General features: G+C 34.9%; 1 protein-coding gene across 2 annotated transcripts in view; it reads left to right on the top strand.

Annotated features, from left to right (window-relative positions):
- Nucleotides 1–20,025, top strand: part of htr4 (5-hydroxytryptamine receptor 4) — a 179,550-nt gene extending 159,525 nt beyond the window's left edge. Inside the window, exon 7 of one of the 2 annotated variants that reach the window (XM_009291062.5) lies at nt 15,569–20,025. In XM_009291062.5, coding sequence (XP_009289337.1) covers nt 15,569–15,656 — 88 coding nt within the window. In that variant the 3' untranslated portion in view covers nt 15,657–20,025. The remainder of the gene's footprint in view (nt 1–15,568) is intronic. The other variant, XM_021481160.3, reaches the window with a different exon arrangement.
- The last annotated feature ends 508 nt before the right edge of the window (nt 20,026–20,533 follow it).

Genomic DNA, 20,533 nt, shown 5'->3' with positions numbered 1-20,533 from the left:
GTCTACAGAACAAACCATCGTTATACAATGGCTTACCTAATTACCCTAAACTGCCTAGTTAACCCAATTAAACATTTAAATGTTACTTTAAGCTGTATAGAAGTGTCTTGAAAAATATCTAGTCAAATATTATTCACTGTCATCATAGTAAAGATAAAATAAATCAGTTATTAGAGTTATTAAAACTATTATGTTTAGAAACATAATAAAAAAAACTCTCTCCGTTAAACAGAAATTGTATATAATTGGATAATAATTCAGGGGGGCTAATAATTCTGACTTCAACTGTATTTACTTGAGAGAAAATTTACTTGGGATATTAAGTGTTAAAATATAACTTAATATACATATTAAGTATAAAAATATGTCAATTGAAGTCACTGTGAAGACACTGTGGGGTCCCAAAATAATCTTGCTCTCCATTATTTTTATTTTAAGTTTGAACATTCTGAAACCTTTTTTTCCAGAAAATGAGATATGCAATGATGTAATCTTAAGTAATGTTGGTCTCAGAATATATCTGTGAAGCTCAAAAACACCAGAGGCCATTTTTATTATATTAAGGACCACTTTTTAATGAAATAGCAGTGCTTTTTGTATTGGTCTCTTTAAATGCAAATGAGTTGCTGTCCCTGCCCCCTTTTCATAAGAAGGTGGAGCTTTGAGTGCCTGTGACTCTAACACTCTTAAGACAAAAAATATTTTTTGGTTCTCATTATGGGCATCATGGTGGTGCAGTGAGTAGCACGATCGCCTCACAGCAAGAAGGTCGCTGGTTCAAACCTTGATTGGGTCAGTTGGCATTTCTGTGTGGAGTTTGCATGTTCTCCCCGTGTTCGCGTGGGTTTCTTCCGGGTGCTCCGGTTTCCTCCACAAGTCCAAAGACATGCACAATAGATGACTTGGGTAAGCTAAATTAGTCACTCACTTTATCTTGCTGGCGTTTATAGCCGTTTCCTTTTACTTCAGGCAGTGGCGCAAAAAGGGGGTATGCAGTATATGCAGTGCATAGGGGCGCCACACATGGGGGGGGGGCGCCATTGTGCCAAAACTATTTTTGAAATTATCCATATTAAAAGTTTCAAATAATGTATATATATTTTTTGTTAAAAAAATGTATTTAGCATTTTATACGCGTATAATATTGTATTTTATTAAATTAAAAAATAATTTCACCCCTCCCCCCATTTTTATACCACATGTTATTATGAATTTATTATGTATCATATTGATTCATCAGGCCTTTTGGTAACTTCTTAGCTCAAAACTATTTTAATTTTAGCTACAAACAAAGTTATAACATTTCAATTAAATAGAACATTTCACACTGTTTGTTTCTGTTTTCTACACTAAACATTTGACAGTCTTTTTTATTTCACTTTTAGCAATTTCAGTCAATTGTTCTTGCAAAGACAGACCTTCTGCCTCAGTCTGAATGTGAGAAGTAATTGCAATGTTCTTTTGCCCTTTAGGACTCCCATGTCTATCATTTTGTTTTGACAAATGTACTACAAAAAGTCCAAAAGCAAGGCTAGTCAAGGTGCTATAATCATTTAGTAAGTGAAAATTAAATTGAGAAGAAATTTGGGGTGGTATGAGATGCATTTCTTTGTGACTTAACATGCTTAATGTAATTATACCTTTTACTATACTTCATACTATTTCAGTTGTGTTCAGAACTGCGAAACTGTTTTTTTAAGCATATTGATATCTTTATGAAAAAATATCTTTAATTTATTGATGGAAATATTTTCCACATTTTATCACTTGCCTGTTATAAAATATAGTTGGATTGAAGGGGGGCGCGCAAAAGTTGAAGCCGCATACCCATCAGTAAATGTGCAGTTGCGCCCCTGACTTCAGGATGCATTAATGCTGCTCTGTAGGTCTATTGAAGACATTCATAAATATTCCTAGCAAATCTAATAAACGTTGGAGACATAATCATTACATAAACACTCTAAATCACACTTCGGCAGCATTTATTTGAGAGTGCAAAAGAAGATCTGCGCTTGAGCAGTGTATATTTTAGGGGGCATGCAATAAATTTTGTATGCTCGTATTACATAAATGTGATCTCGACTTGTACTCTCGACTTACTCTCATGACTTTTCTCCATTTGTCATTGAAATAAGCTCATAGGTAGTTGGTTAATTTGTGTAAAAGACAAAAAAAAATTTGAGGAAACACTGAATCAGTTTCCAAAATGTATGATTGAAATGTAGAACAATTTTAAAAATGTATGATTTATGAGCTGTTTTCATAGTGAACAAAAAAAATGGCCCCACAACATCAAAATTTACTAGTATTGCTTTACTTTTGGTACTTTTAGGTCATTTGGTTAAATGCAAGGTATACACGCACACAAACATTTTTTCCCTTCCTGTCTATCTTCGCCAGCCTCCTCCACACCATTTCAGTGTCTTATTTCTTTCAGAAAACAATAGGGTCATGGTCCTGTCCTGGTGCCACTCTGCTCCACAATAATCAGGTCTTCTATCTGTGCGCGTGTGTTTGAGAGGCCTCAGACAGTTCTGGAAAGACAAACACACACACATATACGTGCCGAATGAGGAAATGGCATGATCCGTTGTGAATTGACATTACCATCTGGCTGGCAGTGAAGGTCTAGAGAACACACAGCCAGACTTTTGACTTTAGGCAAAATTCTGCATTCACATCGCAGCATATTTTTTGCAGAGATGCCCATTTAAACTGAAAGTGGTCTGGATGACAACCCTTATTTTTCTTCGAAAGCATCAATACCTTTTAGACAAATCCCTTTTTAAAAAAAGTTTATTCAGTGTGCTATTAGTATAGTTATTTTGAAGTTGTCTTGAAATTAAAATTGCTCTTCTTATTTTTAAATTTATATTTTATTGGTCGTGCTTGCTATAAATGATGCCATTTATAACGTGTGCACTTCTTTACTTTGTAAAAAATTAATTTGCCCTTCTATCAAATACCATAACCATCACTGCCCCCTCAAAATGTCTTTTCTTCACTTCTGGTCACATGTAATGCCTTTTGGGAGGGGCTATCAGGGTGTGTCTTCTTTCTGCCCATCCATTCATCAATCTTTCTTCATTTTGTTAGCAGCACTTCAAACGTTCACACTTAAATAATGCCTGACGATGTTAGCAGGTTTAGCATGTACCCAGAGAGAACCCTTGGAGATAGATGAGCGCATGGCTCCCGCCTGGTCAATGAGCATTAAGAGGGATATGAGATTAGGTAGTTCTCCCCCTGATTCGTTTGGCCTATACCTTGATAATAAGAAGGCTCTGTATGAATAGACCACCAACCATGCCAGTGCAATCGCATTAAGTGCTTGTGACTGTTACTATTATTTAATTTACGTGTGTCACATGTCTTTAGACTGTGGAAGGAAACCGAAGTACCTAGAGAAAACCCACGTGAACACGGGGAGAGCGTAAACTCCGCACAGAAAATGTCGACTCATCTCTTACTTGAATCAGCGACCTTCTTGCTTTGAGCCGCCATGTCGCCCAATCCTAGAATTAAGGAGGAAGCAGAAGGGATGGATGAGGTGGGGTCTTCCAAAAAATGAAGATAGGGAATTCAGTTAAGCTGGATATGTATGTTAAATTTGGAATAAGCAGATTGGCGATAGGGACCAGTCTTACCACGTGCACCTCTAGAAATTAGTTTGTGAAACTTATCTTACAACAATTTAATCAGATCCCAATGAATGAAATCGTGCACCGCCCTAAATTTCATTCTAATTTTAAAACCATTTGAACTGGATGTACATTGAGATATGGGAAAAAATAACAATTTTAACATCCATTTCATGGTGACCTTTTTACTTAGACTGAATAAAGTACTTTAGACTCTTCTAATGTATAAGAATGGGAGCTGTTTAATAGTTTTTGGACTTTGGTGAAAGGTTTTAAACCACCTCAAATGTTGAATTGTGTTTACTCAATACTTAAAATTGCACTTTAGTACACTTCATTTGTACTGACAGGAAAGTCTTTGTATAGTTGGCCTGAACAATACTTGTTCATTGACAGAATTATAAGCATGTATTTGTTTGAATTTATTATTTTGATTGAGTGGCCTATATTTTTTACAGATAATATTAAATACTTCCCCCGTTTTAGAGAAAAGGCTTAAGAATAAACTGCATGTTTAATCTGTCTTAACTAAAACAACCTCAATGGCCTTGTTTTTTTGCACACCAGTCATTTTTTCACACATTTTTATAAAAGCTGCTTAAATACCCTACTTTAGGTCTACCCTATTGGAAATATAAATCAATAAATGATATACCTGCAGCCAGACTATGCCAGTATAATGTGATAATGATTAGTGTTACACCTGGCTCAAAGATGTAACATTAAGGGAGACGACACAATGAAATAAAGTTAAAAAAAATAATATTCATTTTAACACTGATAACACTAGTATCTTTATCAGTATAGTTATCAGTGTTTTTATCAGTATCCGTATGTTCAATCAGTGTGAAAAGCAAGTGAATGGACGCGGTAAGTGTTGTCAGAGCTAGTGTAAGTATGCAAAACAAAACATAAAGCCCAAATTGGGGCGCAGCTCTGGCCACTTTCCCAAACAGTGAATAAACACGACAAACTCTCTCACTGTATTTAAATAAGGGTGCTGGCGACCATTAGGTGCACTGAAGGCACCCCAAACTAAAAACAAACTAAACATACAAAAAACACAAACCAAAACAGTGCAGTACTAATTAGTTAACTTATAGTGCGGAACAACTATTTTTATACTATGGATATTTTAATTCTAGTTAAATTATACTAACATATAGTGCCATATGCTTATTATACTTTAGGTATATGCAGGTGTAGGTCCATCACATTCCTGATTAGTGAAATTAACTACTTATTTACGATTTAGGGAGAAACAGAGTTGTCTTTTTTATGGAAACTAGTTGTAGCCTGGATTTTATGTTGAATAGACATTTATTTTAACAAAAGTATTTGGTTACACTTTATTTTATGGTTTTGTAGTTACAATGTTATCATTTTAACTACTGAGTAATAATTATTAAATACATGTATTTAATTATATAATATTTAATATGTGTTATGTTTGGGATCAGTTACAGTAAGTGTAATTATGCATAATTGGCTGTATTTGCTAAAGGACTACAGGAAAATGTGTACCATAAAATAAAGTGTTATCAATGAGTTTGTACCATTATAAATAGATTTACTATTGCATTTGATATATTTAATGCATCCTTGCTGAATGAAAGTGTGAAAGAAAATGAATGATGAAGGCAAGGTAAAATGTGTCCAATACTGTTCAATTCACTTCAAGAAGTTATAAAAGTAGCGATGAGTGGTGTTTCCGAGAAGCGTCAGAGTGAAGGCCTGTTAGTCTGGCACCGAATGAGAGCTGCGATACGTCAGGCGCTGCTGAGATTGGACTCATTCTGAAGTGCCCTGTCTGACCTGATGTGAACTGGAATATGTCTGAATAGATAAGTTCGTAATAGATTGCCCAGCCGCTTTTCCTGTGAAGTGGCCCGGAATTGCAGATGGTATCAGACACCAAAGAAAGTTATCTTGCCCTGCCTTTACTGGTTAATCCTAAAGAGTTCGGCGAGGGGAGATTTTCCTGGATTGCCTCTTCTCTCAAACTGAAACCATAGTGTGTGTGTGTGTGTCACAAACTAAATCACAAAGGGCTCATTTTATCAGATAAGAGAGCTTGATAAACACGCTGTAGGGCTCCAATTAAACAAGTCTTCTGTTATCAGTACCTGCTTGAGACGTATGTATTTTAAACCCGAACAATAGTTTGTCTTTCCACTCTTCTAATAATGATATTTTGTGAAGATACAAGCCTGTTATTTATCAAAGGCATTATTTTAGTCAGTGCTCTCAGTTTCAGACAATTTCAGGGGTTTTTCTTTTTCTTTTGAGCGAACTTACTGTATCGCAGATCAAATTAAAGTCTCGGGCCTTTGGGTTTTTCAGCTAACATCGGCCTTTTGTACCAACTCCACGTGAACTCAGATATCAGTTTTGAAAAATGGCCTGTTTATCTCATGTGCGTTTGAAAATGTGATTTATGATGATACCGAATGTATTTTTCTATTCGCAAATCATATTATTAAACAATTCACAGTAGTAATAGAAACGATATGATCAAAGACACAACCCCCTTCTTTCAGTATGGTGCCAGACAGTCTAAAGTAGGAGAAAAACAGAGGCATAAACATTGAATTATCCCTCAGAACAAAATAATTGGGTAAAGGATGTGTCAGTCCTCATACTGCCAATCTGTGATTAAACCTCATTAACATGAAAGGGTGGAAAAGTGCATTATTTTGCTTATGATAAGTGAGTCTGATACATCCAGCATGAGGATTGATAAAAATCTTAAATGGAACAATAAAACTGTAAGCAAAATAAATATTAACTAAAGCATTTTTGAGCAACTTCACAATTAGCATTGATTATAGTCTTTCCTGATTAACCCCGGTAGCTCTTTGAGCAATTAAGTAAAAAAAAAAAAAGAAGAAGAGAACGGATTTTTCAATAATGTAGAAGGGATTATTCATAGTTTTAGCCCAGAGACCTGGAGGACAGAACATTTATTGAATGGCTGTACAAACCTGTCAGGTTTTCATTTCTATCAAGCCATGAATATTCAGATCCCGTCTCAAAAGAAGAAAAACAAGGACATGTTACAGTATGTGAACAACAGCAAGTTTTTGACACTTTTCAATCTATATAAACCTTAAGTTGAACCCACAATATGAACAACAACAAAAAAAAAAGTTAAATAAATGATTAAAGAAATGTAAACCCTAAAAAATGCTGTGTTGATTTAATCTAGTATTGGGTTAAATATGGACAAACTCAATTTTGGGATAATTATTTTAATTAGATTTAAATTACACATTTTAAACAGGGTATGCACACAGCCCCAGGGCTTTGGGTTAATTGTCATCCCATACAAAATCGCACCGCTTAAGATCTGATTTCTTTAAAAAATATCGATATTTATATATATATAAAGTGTATATAAGACCAAACAAAAAGCTCTCCATTAAAGTATATTTTTCTATGCCATGTCTTTAAAATATGAAAATAAATTTGACCCCTGCAGTATTTTCAATGGAATTTCTGCGCTGGCCTGCTGCTAATGACGGCGCCGGCATTTAAAAGGTCTTTTATCTCTTTTTACGATTTAACAACATAATGGAAGTCTACTTAACGAATTACATTGTATTTAAATTACAACATTGATGCTGTGAAAGGAACCTTCTGAAACTGAAAATGGTTACATAAAGCTTTCACCGGAAGTTCATCATTGGCTGAAAAACACTAGCTGTGCATGTAGCCCATTGGATTTGTGTATAGAGTTTTTTAGAGTGTATGGTATTTAAGACTATGTTTGCATATGTGGGATAAACATCAGACATCATGATTATTCATGACAGATATACCATAATTATACACTCCGATGTGTGAATGCAGGTATCAGGTGGTAACAAAAAAAACTGCTTAAAATAAAACTGTGCATTTTAACACAATAGAGTTTCATTTAAAAACCTTTGTCCATGATGGCCTTCTATACTGTTTGCTTGTTTACAGTTTATGTAAGACTCTTTTAACATTAGCACTTAATGGAGAAAAGATTTGACATTAAGCAAAAAAAAACTGATCATGTAAACCTGTAAAAAGATGAAAAAACATGTAAAAACATAATTTTTACAAGAAAATACTTTTTTCAGTCACTATTTAATTTCTCTTATTTCTTCAAATTGTCATGTTTAGGTCAGTGTGTTGCTTTAATTATTTGTGAAATCTTGTAACTTTGAGTGTAAATTGTCTAAAATCAAATAATGTTTTTCTTTATTATATTATAATTATGATATTATTTAGCATTTATTTATTATCAGAGAACAGATCTGATCATCAGTTCTTTGCTACTGCAGTATTTCACACTTTGCACTTTTGATTTTCTGCGCTCCAGATGGCCGTGGATTGGTGTGACTGACTTGAACAGCCAAACAAGTGTGTTGTGGCATCAATGATGTCAGGAAACAGTGGAAAAGTAGTAAGATCTAACAAATCTCTCTGGCCTTCATTCTGCTTTCTCAAGTGTAGATTTGGAGTGGGCAGTAGAGATCAATATTCCCTCTAGTTTTGATCTTACTATGCAAAATACATTTGTTTTTGGTGAAGATGGGGAAAACCCTGTTTTTTTTTCTATTTGACTGGTCACCAAAGACTATCACAGCAAAAAATGAAACAAGTAACTCCTTGAACCACTGTATGCCTGGTTAAAATTGATTATTCAACTTTAATCTTGTCATTATTCACATTATCAGGGTCTCATGATCCTTCAGAAGTTCATTCTAATATGCTTGGTTGCTGATCAAGACACAGTTATTATCACTGTTAAAAACAGCTATTGGGTGAACATTTTTACCCTAATTCTAACATTCATTCATTAATTTTCTTGTCGGCTTAGTCCCTTTTTATTAATGCGGGGTCGCCACAGCGGAATGAACCGCCAACTTATTCAGCAAGTTTTTACGCAGCGGATGCCCTTCCAGCCGCAACCCATCTCTGGGAAACATCCACACACACATTCACTCACACACTCATACATTACGGACAATTTAGCCTACCCAATTCACCTGTATCGCATGTCTTTGGACAGTGGGGGAAATCGGAGCACCTGGAGGAAATCCACGCGAAGGCAGGGAGAACAGTCAAACTCCACACAGAAACGCCAACTGAGCCGAGGTTCGAACCAGCGACCCAGTGACCTTCTTGCTGTGAGGCGACAACACTACCTACTGCGCCCTAATTCCAACATTTTTACCCCAATTAATTCTCAAAAGAACCACTTTTTTTAAAAACATTTTTTACAATATTACAGACTTCACTTTCACTTTTAATCCATCTAATCCATCTTGGCTGATAAAAACTATTAATCTTTCTGGGGAACAAAAACCCAAACATTTATTTTTTGCCCAGAAAGATTAATAGTTTTAATCATCACTGGTTGGACTCCACAGTCCAAAGACATGTGGTATAGGTGAACTGGGTAAACTAAATTGTCCGTAGTGTACAGGTATGTGTGTGGATTGGAGCGTATGGGTGATTCCAAGTGATGGGTTACAGCTGGAAGGGCATTCGCTGCGTAAAACGTATGCTGGATAAGTTGGCGGTTCATTCTGCTGTGGCGGCCCCAAAATAATAAAGGGACTAAGCTAGAAATATAGGGACTAGAAATATATTTATATTTCAGGATTGATCTTTCCAGTCCAAATATGTGTAAAAAAAAATGCTGTGGAAGTCATCAGAAGAGCAGTTCCTTTCTTTAATAGGCTATTTATCATCAGACAGTTATTATGTTTATTGTCTCTTTGAACTTTTCTGGGATGCAACTCTCTCTACATAAATGAATCAGTGCAGTTTATTTCCATGGACTATACTTCTGACAGACTTTACATAAAATCAATGCATATGGAGATGGAACCCATTTGAAATGGCATCCATTTGTTCAGGAAATTAATGGCTTTTTCCCAAACTCTACTGAATCTACCATTTTCTACCATCTCAGTGTCGGAAAACCCTGCATTTGTGATGAACTTGAACATATTTTGTCACTCTTGGTTGGGCACTTCTCTGCTGAGCTAATGGCACAGCTCACATCTGACTGTGTATTTTAAGAAAGCTTCTGCCAATTTCATACGTCAGTGAGTGTGGAGAAGTGCTGATGCTGAGAAAGTCATCAGTATGGGAAGACTGAGTGGACCTGCTAGGTTGTCTGTTACATTTAGTGAGTGTTTTCACAATTTATTAAAACTCCAACTCAAGATGGAGTCTTTAGGTGCAAACCCTTTAGCAACTGAGAACTAAAAGAGTCTTATGAATACTACAAAAAACATTCATACAATTTTTAGGCCATTTATTGCTTTATAAAGACTGCAATTGGCATGGTGTAATGTTTTAGCCATTTTTAACAGTTATGAAATGATAATAATTAAATGATAATTATATAAATGATAATTAAAAAAAATGATTAAAAATATTTATGAGATTAAAAATAACATAGAAATAGTACCATTATTTTATTGAGGTATTGGTATTCATATCTGAATAAAATAATATATTGTATGTACTGTATATTCATATGCAATGTTATTTGAAAGAACAGTGAGAAATTTCTTTGAAGAAGTAGATTTTTTTTGTTGCAAGGAGGCTTTAAAGGGCACCTATGATGAAAATCATCTTTTGTAAGCTGTTTGGACAGAGTGTGGGTATAGTGTGTCCAATGTCATACAATCGTATCAACAAAACAGGACTTGTGCAAAGCAACTAAGATTAAAAGATCTGTTGAGCTCGCTGTGATCATCAATCATCATCAAATGTGATGAAGAATGAAGTTTAAAAATGTTTTTAAAACAGTGCATGTTTGTAATGAATTACAGCCATTTTATCGTTTTTGCTGTCTACTTTATCACCACAGCCGCATGTCAGTACAATTATAAAAGAAGATGCTTAAATCCCGGTTTGTGGATATTAAATCAGGTTTATTTTGTACATGAACATAACGGATATACATACAGCAGTGGATATTAACATGTATCCTGTCACATTTGCATGCAAAAACAGCTCAAAGTTAAACACATATGCTGTGTCTCCACTGTGTCTGTGTGTGGGTTTGTATTGACATTGCAGTATTCATCATGCTCATTGACTCATGAACTCCACAACAAATACATCAGATAATCATTGGGAAAGTTCTTAATGTAGTATTTCTCTCAAACGTTATGTGAGATCTGCTTCCTTCATGTCTGTCTTGGTTTATCTGATGCAGCAGAGGAGATGATTGAGGCAAGTGGGAACGGTGGGTGGGAAGAACTAGAATTAAAGGCACAGGCAACAAAAATAATCTGATGGGTGTTTCAAGCTGAACTTTACAGACACATTTTGAAGATACAAAAAAAAAAAAGTTAAATCTTGAAAAAGAGGTAAATAAGGGTGCCCTTTAAATTGCAAAAATTACACAACATTTTGATTTCAAATTAATTATTAAATATTTTTTACATAATATTTTCTATTTAACAAAGAAAAATATGTGAAATGTTTAAAGAAAATAATAAAGCAGGAAATAGAAAGCAGCAGTACAGATTTCAAAATTGATCATAAAAGCAATGGGTCTCATTAACTAATCATATCTCTTTATAATTCATATTCATAATTTGTTTTCTTATTCTGTAATTTTCTCTGGATAAGTTCCACTTTATGAAGCCTTTATATGGAGCTAGTGTGGGCCTGTATTATGCAAATCACTGATATTGTGCAAAATTGACTAACAGAAGATCAAGTTTAAGAGCAAACTTGTGTGTCTATGCATGTGTTGTGAATGAGGCAGACAGTTTACTTAAGAAGTTCATATGGGCGTATAAATACGTACCTGAAATGTATTAACTGAACATACTTACATAATTAAATATTCCAGTTTCATTTTGGAACTAAACTCATTTAATTTTGGATTATGTCAGAAGCATATTTTTTAAATATCATACTGAAATTTTAATAATTTAGCCTCAGTTTGAATATGAATTTTCTGTATAATCTTTCTATGAGGCAAATTAAAAAGATCCTGATGACTTCTGTAACCATGCAGTATCTTCCTGGAATACTTTCCAGTAGACAAAAAGTAGAGATAAACCTAACCTCCTCTGCCATCAGTCTTCAACTCGGTGTGAAGTTTCTAGCGCTGCAGTTCCCTGATGTCCACACTCACATAATTAAGGATGAAGTTGTCAGAAAGACTGATGTAGATCTTTGCTTCTGTGTGTGTGTGTCACCCAAAGCTCATGTTCATGTAAATTAATGAGCTCTGCTGCTAATCCGGCCAGCTAATGTCGACACTGGATGTACCAGCATGATGAAGACATTATTACTGAAGTGTATTGGGGCAGTATTGTAGGTCTGCACAAGATCATGTTAATTCAACAGATGTTTCAGGTCGTCTAGAAAACAACAATGTGGCAGCAATTTTGGGTTCTGCTCCATTGAAAAGCTGGTCCATGTTTCCTTTCGAAATCACGGCTTTCTTTTGTGTGTTTTCCTTTTTTTTCAGGTAAATTTCATGGCCAATTGCTCCGCAGGAATTGCCTTTAGTTTGCTTGTTTATGAATAGAGATTGTAATGATTTTTCTTTTTCTTTTTTTTTTGGCCTGGAAGGAAACGGTGATTCGTTCCCTGTGCAGCTACAGACAAAGGAAAAGAAGCAATTGCAGGACAATGTGTTCTGCTTCACTGATTTACCAAAACCAGGCGTAGATATGTCTAGATGCACAAATTTAGTTTTTTGTGGCCTGCTTGAAGTCCTTTTAAAGGGTTACAATGTTGTTGACGACAAGCATGGGCCAGTATAAGAGTTTAACGGTATGATTACCTCGGATAAAAAATACAATACGGTTTGACCGTATTGTGATTACTGCTCTAAAATATATATCTCTTAAAATGTCTGAGTAAAAACACAGATTTCTTTACAATTTAAAATGGCATTTTTGCATCTTTTCTGCATGAGATACTGTTGTCCTAAATAATAATAAATAAATAATAATAATAAAAATAATAAATAAACAAAACAAAATAAACCTTGTATACCATAGGAACGGTATAACAGAAAATTTTGGCAAACCTTGACTTTTCCAAACTATGGTATAACTTGGAAACGGTTATCGTCCCATGTCTAGTTGACGATATTGGAAAATTTCTTCAAGTAACTAAACTTCAAGTAACTTAATTAACTATAAGTTAAAATGACATTATATACAGGTCAAAGATGTAGGGTCCTATCATACACCCGGCGCGACGTAATTGTTGTTTGCTTGTTTCAGCTCTGCGCAAGAGTCGTTTTGACGTTGTGCGCCACGCTGTTTAAATAGCAAATGCATTTGCGCTCGTATGCGCGCCCATAGGCATTCTGGCCTAAAAAAGGAGGCATGTTGAGGTGCATTGCTGGCGCATTGCTATTTTGAGGAACTTAAATAGAAGGTTCAAATAGATCAGGGGTTATTCATAACAATTTGCTTTTGTATAATGTTATTATTACTAACAGTATTATTTATTATATGTATGTTTATTTTAATTTTTATTAAAAACAAGCTTAGGTTTTAGACCATATGGGGCACAGCATGTGTATTTAGATATAACTCAGTTTTTTGACCACACTTCATTATTATTGTTCATTTATTCGTTTGCTGGAAATTAGAACTGCATTTAGAAATAGTTTTAAAACAAATCTTTGCGCTTAACAAACAAAATTAATTATTTAAAGGCTAATGGATGTCTGTGCGCACAACATGTTTGCCTATCCATGAGAGTGAAAGCGAAAGTAAACAATGAGGATGCTCTCGTTCTCGCGCTGTAGATGCTCTTTTTAACTGTTTTCTCTCTTGTGAACGATTTAGCTTTTCCACTTACAAAGTCGTCATGTAAATAGCAAATGAGCTGTGGTGCGGCGCAACTGGCTCTAAAAGGGAATTGGGAGATGAGAGTCTGATTGGTTTATCCTCAAAACACACCTATAACTTATTAGGAGAATAAGCTCAACCCTATTAGTTCATGCGCCACGGCGCAAAGTGGATTTTTCCGTCCTTAAATTAGCAAAAGTAGATTCTGACACACCCTTAATGCGTTTGCGCCCTGTGCTTTGGACTTTGTGATTGAACCGTCAAAATAGAGCCCAAAGAAGGTCTTTAAACATCAAAACATTCAAATTAAAGTTACAGATTTAATTCCTTTCTTACATTATGACTTGTTTTATTTTCTTAGCAGAAAATATGGACTTTAACACATAACATGATTTACAGAACACACTAACTAATGCTTATGTACTAAAAATAAAACTTGTAAGGCATATTTTAAACAATAATAATTTTAGCAAGAATTATACTTTAAGAATTACTGTAGGATTAGTGTACAGGCCCAAAATGCAAAGTAATTGTCATTTAAAATCTTCATATTTTGCCATTGTCCTTCAAAACATTACATTTTACCCATTTGTCAGTAAGAAGTTTATAGTCCATGATAAACTTATTTTGTCTGGGCCAGTAAAGACCCAAATATGTAATAATGATTGGTACAAAAAAAATCTGCATTTATAGTCTATGTGATCCATAAGTTGCTGCTGCAGTCTTTAATATCAGTATCATGATGTATTTCCAACTGAAATGGAATATTGAGGAGATGGGGTTTATTTTTGTGCTCCTCCTCTCATCTTTCACTCGCAGCAGACTAACCATTGGAGGAGTAGGACTAAGCATATTTCACCCAAGCCAGAGAAGGACCAACATTCCGGTACAGAAGAAAATGGTTGGATTTTGATGAAAAATTACCAAAACAAACAAAAAAATTACTGTATTAACTTGAATAGATGAATTTTCACATTAAGGTGCTTTCACACTAGCACTTTTGGATTTGCATCCTGGTTCGTTTAATGTCAGATTTCAGTACATTTAGCTAGTGTGAACGATGTCTTCTGAACTCACCCGTGAACTGTACTCTGCCTGAAAGAGGTGGTCTGTGGTATGATTTGCACAAACTGTGGTTCACTTCTGATGTGAATGCAGTTGTACCAAATAACGGTAGTTATTACTTTATCTTTCATAACGGACATCCGTGTGTGTGTGTGTGTGTATTACGTATCACCTAACGTTACCTGCGGTGATAAGTGGAGCAAACACAGTGATAACGTCTGCTTGTCTCCTCCAAAAACAACAATTGCAGACATGGCGTTATGTTCGGAACATTTTTTATTATTTTTTAAGGGTTTTCACCTTTATTGGGACAGGACAGTGGAGATTTTACAGACAGGAAAGTGTGGGGAGCAAAGATAGAGAAAGGATTTGCAAAGGACCTCAAGCTAGGAATCTAACTCGAGTCACCGTGAACACAAGGGTGCTTTGTGTCGACGCGCTAACTGCTAGGCTATAGACGCTGACTTTTGAACATTTTTTATATTTTTTTGTGGCAGATGGATGGAAGTGGCTCTGTGTTACGTAAGATTATCAAAACCAAAAGATTCCGTAAAAGCAGAACAACCGTAATATGCATACATTTTTCCATTTCGGCTTCCGTGGCCATCACCTAGCAACAGCTTTACACACAACAGCTGATCAATGATGCAAGCTTATCAGGGTTCAGCAGGAAAAAAGACGGTGTGAACACAAACTAGCCGAGAAGGTGGCAAGGGGGCACAATCGAACCTGGCTTTAAAGACTTTAAAGACACCAAAATGAGATTTTCTTTGACCTATAAATGTTACTTTGACCCACATAAAGTACAGGTGCCTTGGTAAAGAGTCATTATTCGTATTTCTTAGAAATACCTCCAATCAAGTGTCCATACCACAGTCTGTTTTAATATTCTTAATGTTTCTGCACTGTATGTAAAATGGTACTTCGATATAGCTTGAGCATATTTCTAAAAGCTTGTCGGGAGCTGAATATTAGGCACTTTTTCTATCCAGAAATGTAATTAAAGAATCTTGGTTTGTTTTTTTGTACTTTCAGGTATGCAGTTCTTCACAATGGAAACCACAACGAACAGGAGAAACTGTCAATACAGAATGACACAGAGTCCCAGGAGTCATGTTTCTGACACAGGCCACCCTCTAATGAGGACCAGCTCTGGAAGGTCCCATTTCTTACGGGCCTGCCTGCAGCTCAAGCCCAACCTGAGCATTTAAGGACTCACATACTGGGAGATGGACTGAACCGTCTGCTCAAAGAGCTGCTGAACAATGAAGGAAAGAGTAATGTTGCCAAAGGTATCTGGTCTAGATTTTAGGATATAAATTTCTATGGGAAAGGAATGTCCCCCCCAAATTTGGTAATTTCTTTTGGTAATGCCAAAAATGCATCTTACAAGCTTTATACAGAGAGGTTTTAGAGTTCTATGAGGTCAGGATAACAATTCCTGAAAGGTACTGCACAAATGCTGAAAAGCTGTCACTTTATTAAACAAAAATAAAGATTTATTTTTGTTCTAGAAATTAAAATGAATTCCACAAACAAACATTCATACCACAGTATTAAGAGCTGAGCGCAGAGCTGACCAACTCCTCCATTTCTCCATATACATTTCCATATGTACTCAATATATGGATATGTTTTCTAACAGGATCCAGGCATCCTTAAGAATATTCTGAATACCATTACATAAAATCAGTCTTTCAATAAATATGGCATATTTCAGAGCTATAAAACACAAAATTACCTAAATAATTTTATAAAAACATGACTTTTTTTCAAGCAAATTAAAAAACATAATATCTCCATTTTTACATTGTTCTTTTGTGAACAATTGGCATTGTAAGATGTCTAAAACTCTTATGGAAATGAGATTTAACCAGACTTTGTTTGTGTATTTTGGCTTCTTATAAAACCTTCTGAATACACAGATTTCTTTCTGTATTATATATATTCAGTCAGGTCAGCTTTATGCATTGCTAAATGCATCCATTTCTAAATGATGTCCATACAATCTCTTCTGATGCAATTCACCGCCATACAAAGAGCAGTGCTTTTCTGAGAGCGTTAACACTACATGATGCCTGCTGACTCTGCCTGTTACTGAGAAAGTGTCAGGCCACTCCAAACAAAACCTTTGGTGACAACAACCAGGGCCACCAGTTTTAAACAGTTTCAATGGTTCTTGCAAAGGTTCTTAAAGGTATAGTTTGAAAAAAATTATTTATTTATTCATCCTCATGTGATTTCAAATTGTAGCAGTTTCCTCTGTAAAGCATAAATGATGCAAAGTGGCATTAATTCAGAATATATAAGAGTTAGTTCACCCTAAAGTGACATTTTGTCATTATTTACTCCCACACTGTAAAACCCAACAGTCAACTTTATCAAATAAATGAGTGTAGTTAACTCAAAATTGACTGAAAGTTAATTCTACTCATTTGAAAAGAGTTTTGAGCTCAATGTTTAAGGTAATGAGTTTATTAAATACTTCATTGCTTCATCTTAAATGGACTAGGTTCACAATACACAGTATAGATTAGTTTTTTAACTCAAATGGTTTGTAGCAATCGGTTTCCTCAAACAGTTTGAGTTGCCTTAACTTATTAGGTTTTACAGTACTCAGTTGGTTCTTTATTTATTGGATTTTACTGTGAACAAATTGCTTTGTTTACTCAAATAGATGAGGTTCACAGTATTCATTAAGATTAGTTTTTGAACTTAAATGGTTTGTTGCACTCGGTTTTCTCAAATGGTTTGAGTTACCTTAACTGTTTGGGTTTTACAGTGCATGAATTTTCAATCCCATGAGACCTTCGATCATTTTTGCAACTTTTTCTGTCTGAGGGTGAAAGAGGTCTTTGGTTTCTTTCACATTATTTGTATTTGTGCTCCTAAGATGAACAAGTTTCTCAAGGGTTTGGAACGACATCGGAAAAATAATTGAATCATTTCACATTTTATGGTTTCTCAGTTGCAGAAGTTGTAATAATTGAATAAACTCAAAATTTCGCATTTCAGCTTGCTTAAACAACAAAAGAACAACTACAAGATTGTGTTATCATGACTTTCAGAAATGGGAAAAAAACGTGTTAGACTGATAACAGCAGCCAGAAGAGAAAAGAAACCTGGAAAAAGCTCATCCCAACTCATGAGCATTGTAATTTCAGCTCTCTGTTGTAAGCACACTTGTTTTGAATCTGCTTTAAAAATAATGCAGTGCCGAGAGCATAAAAGACAACAGTGTAATCATAGATGTACCTACAGACATTTATTTCAAAAGTAATTACATGAAGGTATACATTTAAATAAAACACAGTGTAAATGTGCATGTATGTAGCCAGTTAGTGAAGTATTCATAAATGTTAATACAAAACATTTCAAGTGGGCTCCATCTATTGCTGCTCAGTCGATTTTCAGCCACCTCCAGAGAATATTTGTGAAAAATCCAGTGAAAAAAAATCCCAAACATTTTTCACAATAAGCTGAAGTTGGTCAAGCAAATTTGATTTATTAGCTAACAAAAATCCTCTTTGTTTTTAAAATGACTTCTGTACTGTGCTTCATTTCAAGCCAATCGCATAACCATTCATGATAAGTCATGATACATTATTGGCTAATTAATATAAATAAATAAAATAAATAAATATAATCTTATATTTTTGTATGAAGGATATGTAGCAATTTATAATTAGCCACTCTCATTAATCTCTTTTTTTTTTTTTTTTTTTAACCAGGTTGCTATTTTGCTAAATTTTGCCAAATGTTCTTTAGAACTATTGGATACATTTTGTTGGATCAATGGAGGAAATATTCTTTCACTTTTCACTAAAAAAGCTCTATACAGATTTGAAAGGGCATGAGGATGAGTCATTTTTGGGTGAACTATCCCTTTAAAAAAATGTGTGAAAGCTTCCCAGACATCAAATATTGCTTTTGCGTAATTCAATTAAAAGTCATAAATAATTTAAAATAAATGATTTAAATTCTGTGAATTAAATATATCAGTAGATTAATTTTTATTCCTTGATATTTATAACTAAAAGCTCTCAAAGCAGTGATGTGCCATAATAAAGCTCACTTCCAGAGTTGAGGACCCCAATAAACATGCTCCCTAGAGAGCCTCAATATAGCAGAAGTGACCCAGAACAATCTCCATTCCTTATCTCAGCCCCTCAGTCAGGCTGCTGAACTGTGCCTCCGCCTCAGATTAATTACCTTTGGGAACTCCAATTGTTTGAATTGATCTAAGAGATGTAAATATTTTGAAATAATTACATTTCATGTGTCAGCCAGTTTCTTCAGAAAACAGGTTTGTTATGTTTGCAGGGATGTACTGACCACAGTAATGTCAGCATAACACACACACACATACACAGAAAAAAAATGGACATGTACAGCTCAGCACTTTCTTCATGCGTCAGTTTTCTGATTATTTTAAAACAACAACCTCTCCTGCAAATAAAGCACTTGTAGCACTTTTATAATATGAAGATTATTGCATCCACAAGTCTTTCAGTATTCTGGTCACGAAGAGGCCATACAAATATTTGAGAAATATGAAAGGAATTTGACTTTCGTGATCAGTTTTTTATAAAGGTAATCACTGATGGGTAGTGGCGGACGAGGTGATGTGATGAAGGAACAAATAGGACACACTAAGATTTGATCAACCAATGGAAGAATCTATTATGGCTTTATTTGTTGGAATGCTAACAGAGCTAGCTACATTATCTAGTTCAAGGAAATTCCCACTTTAGCTTTCTTTTCCTTATCTTCTCGTTTTTTTATCAAGCGATATTTAATTTCTAAAGGTAGAGTTTAGTTTGATTTTCTTGTACATAGGAATATATTTTTATGCAAAAGATTTGATAGTGGTCAGTGTGTTCCTTGAAATGCTTTAGTCGAATGCGTTTCTTCTTCCAGTCTGGTGTATGACCATGAAATACCGTGTCATTCGAAGCAATGTCCAGATAAACTGTACGCTGGGCTACTTGTATTTTGTTTTGTTTAGTTTTTGTTTTTTTTACAATCAAACATGTATAAATGGTCGTGCCTTCACCTTACAAATGTACAGAGCATTGTGATTCGCAGTGAAACTGTGCAAGTTAACACCAATAAATGCTGGTAGTGGTTGAAAATATTGCTTTTTAAGAGTTCAAATATACAATCAAAGGCAAACTCTGAGTAATAATGTCCAAAATTGAGATCCTCTGCTTTCATCTCTACACTTTCAGTTATGTAGCACATGTTTTTTTGATTTGAAGGTACTTTGAGGTAATTACAGGGGGCATTTTCACACCTTTTGCTTTGTTCTGAAACAGACTTCATACAGTATTGCATTTTCTGCTTGGTTCCGTTTCTATTAGAGAGTAGCATTTTAAAGCACAACACAATGTGTTTGTGCAAGTTGCGTGTGAGTACATCTATTCTCTCATTGGCTTATCTGATATTAAGGACTGTAGGGGCAGTCAAGTACCAATCAATACTGACATTTTAAAAACAAAAAAAAAGCTATTGAGCAAATGTTAGTGGGGATTTTTTTCATTTTAATTTCAAGAGTTCACACTTAGGCTACTTTTCCACTGCATGGTGACTCAAGTGACTCAATTGCGATTTTTTTCTCCCATGTGGCACAGATCGGATATGACCCATGTACGCGTAAGCAGGAAAAAAATCACATGGATTCCGATTTACTCAAATCAGATTCAGGTCTTGTTCATATGTGGAAATCTATCTTATATGAATCGGATCTGTGCCCTTGGGTCTGCATGGGATCATATTTTCACCTTTCAATGCGAGTCGCAAATCATTATAAACTATAGCGAATGACGTTAAGTCAGACGCTTTTAATTCGGAACAAACTTCAGCAGAGTTGCAAACCTTAAATCTCATACACGAGGATTAAAAAAGTTTTTATATTGTCATGTAGCACAAGTATTTAAGCATGTTAATTAAAGAGAGAGCGCCTAGATGCCTACTGGTTTAAAAAGACCTAGATTAAAA

The sequence above is a fragment of the Danio rerio genome, chromosome 14 (genome assembly GCF_049306965.1).
Source record: "Danio rerio strain Tuebingen ecotype United States chromosome 14, GRCz12tu, whole genome shotgun sequence".
Classification (NCBI taxonomy): Eukaryota; Metazoa; Chordata; class Actinopteri; order Cypriniformes; family Danionidae; genus Danio; species Danio rerio.
Note: the sequence above shows the minus strand (reverse complement) of the source record. Positions and strands in the feature narration are given on the sequence as shown.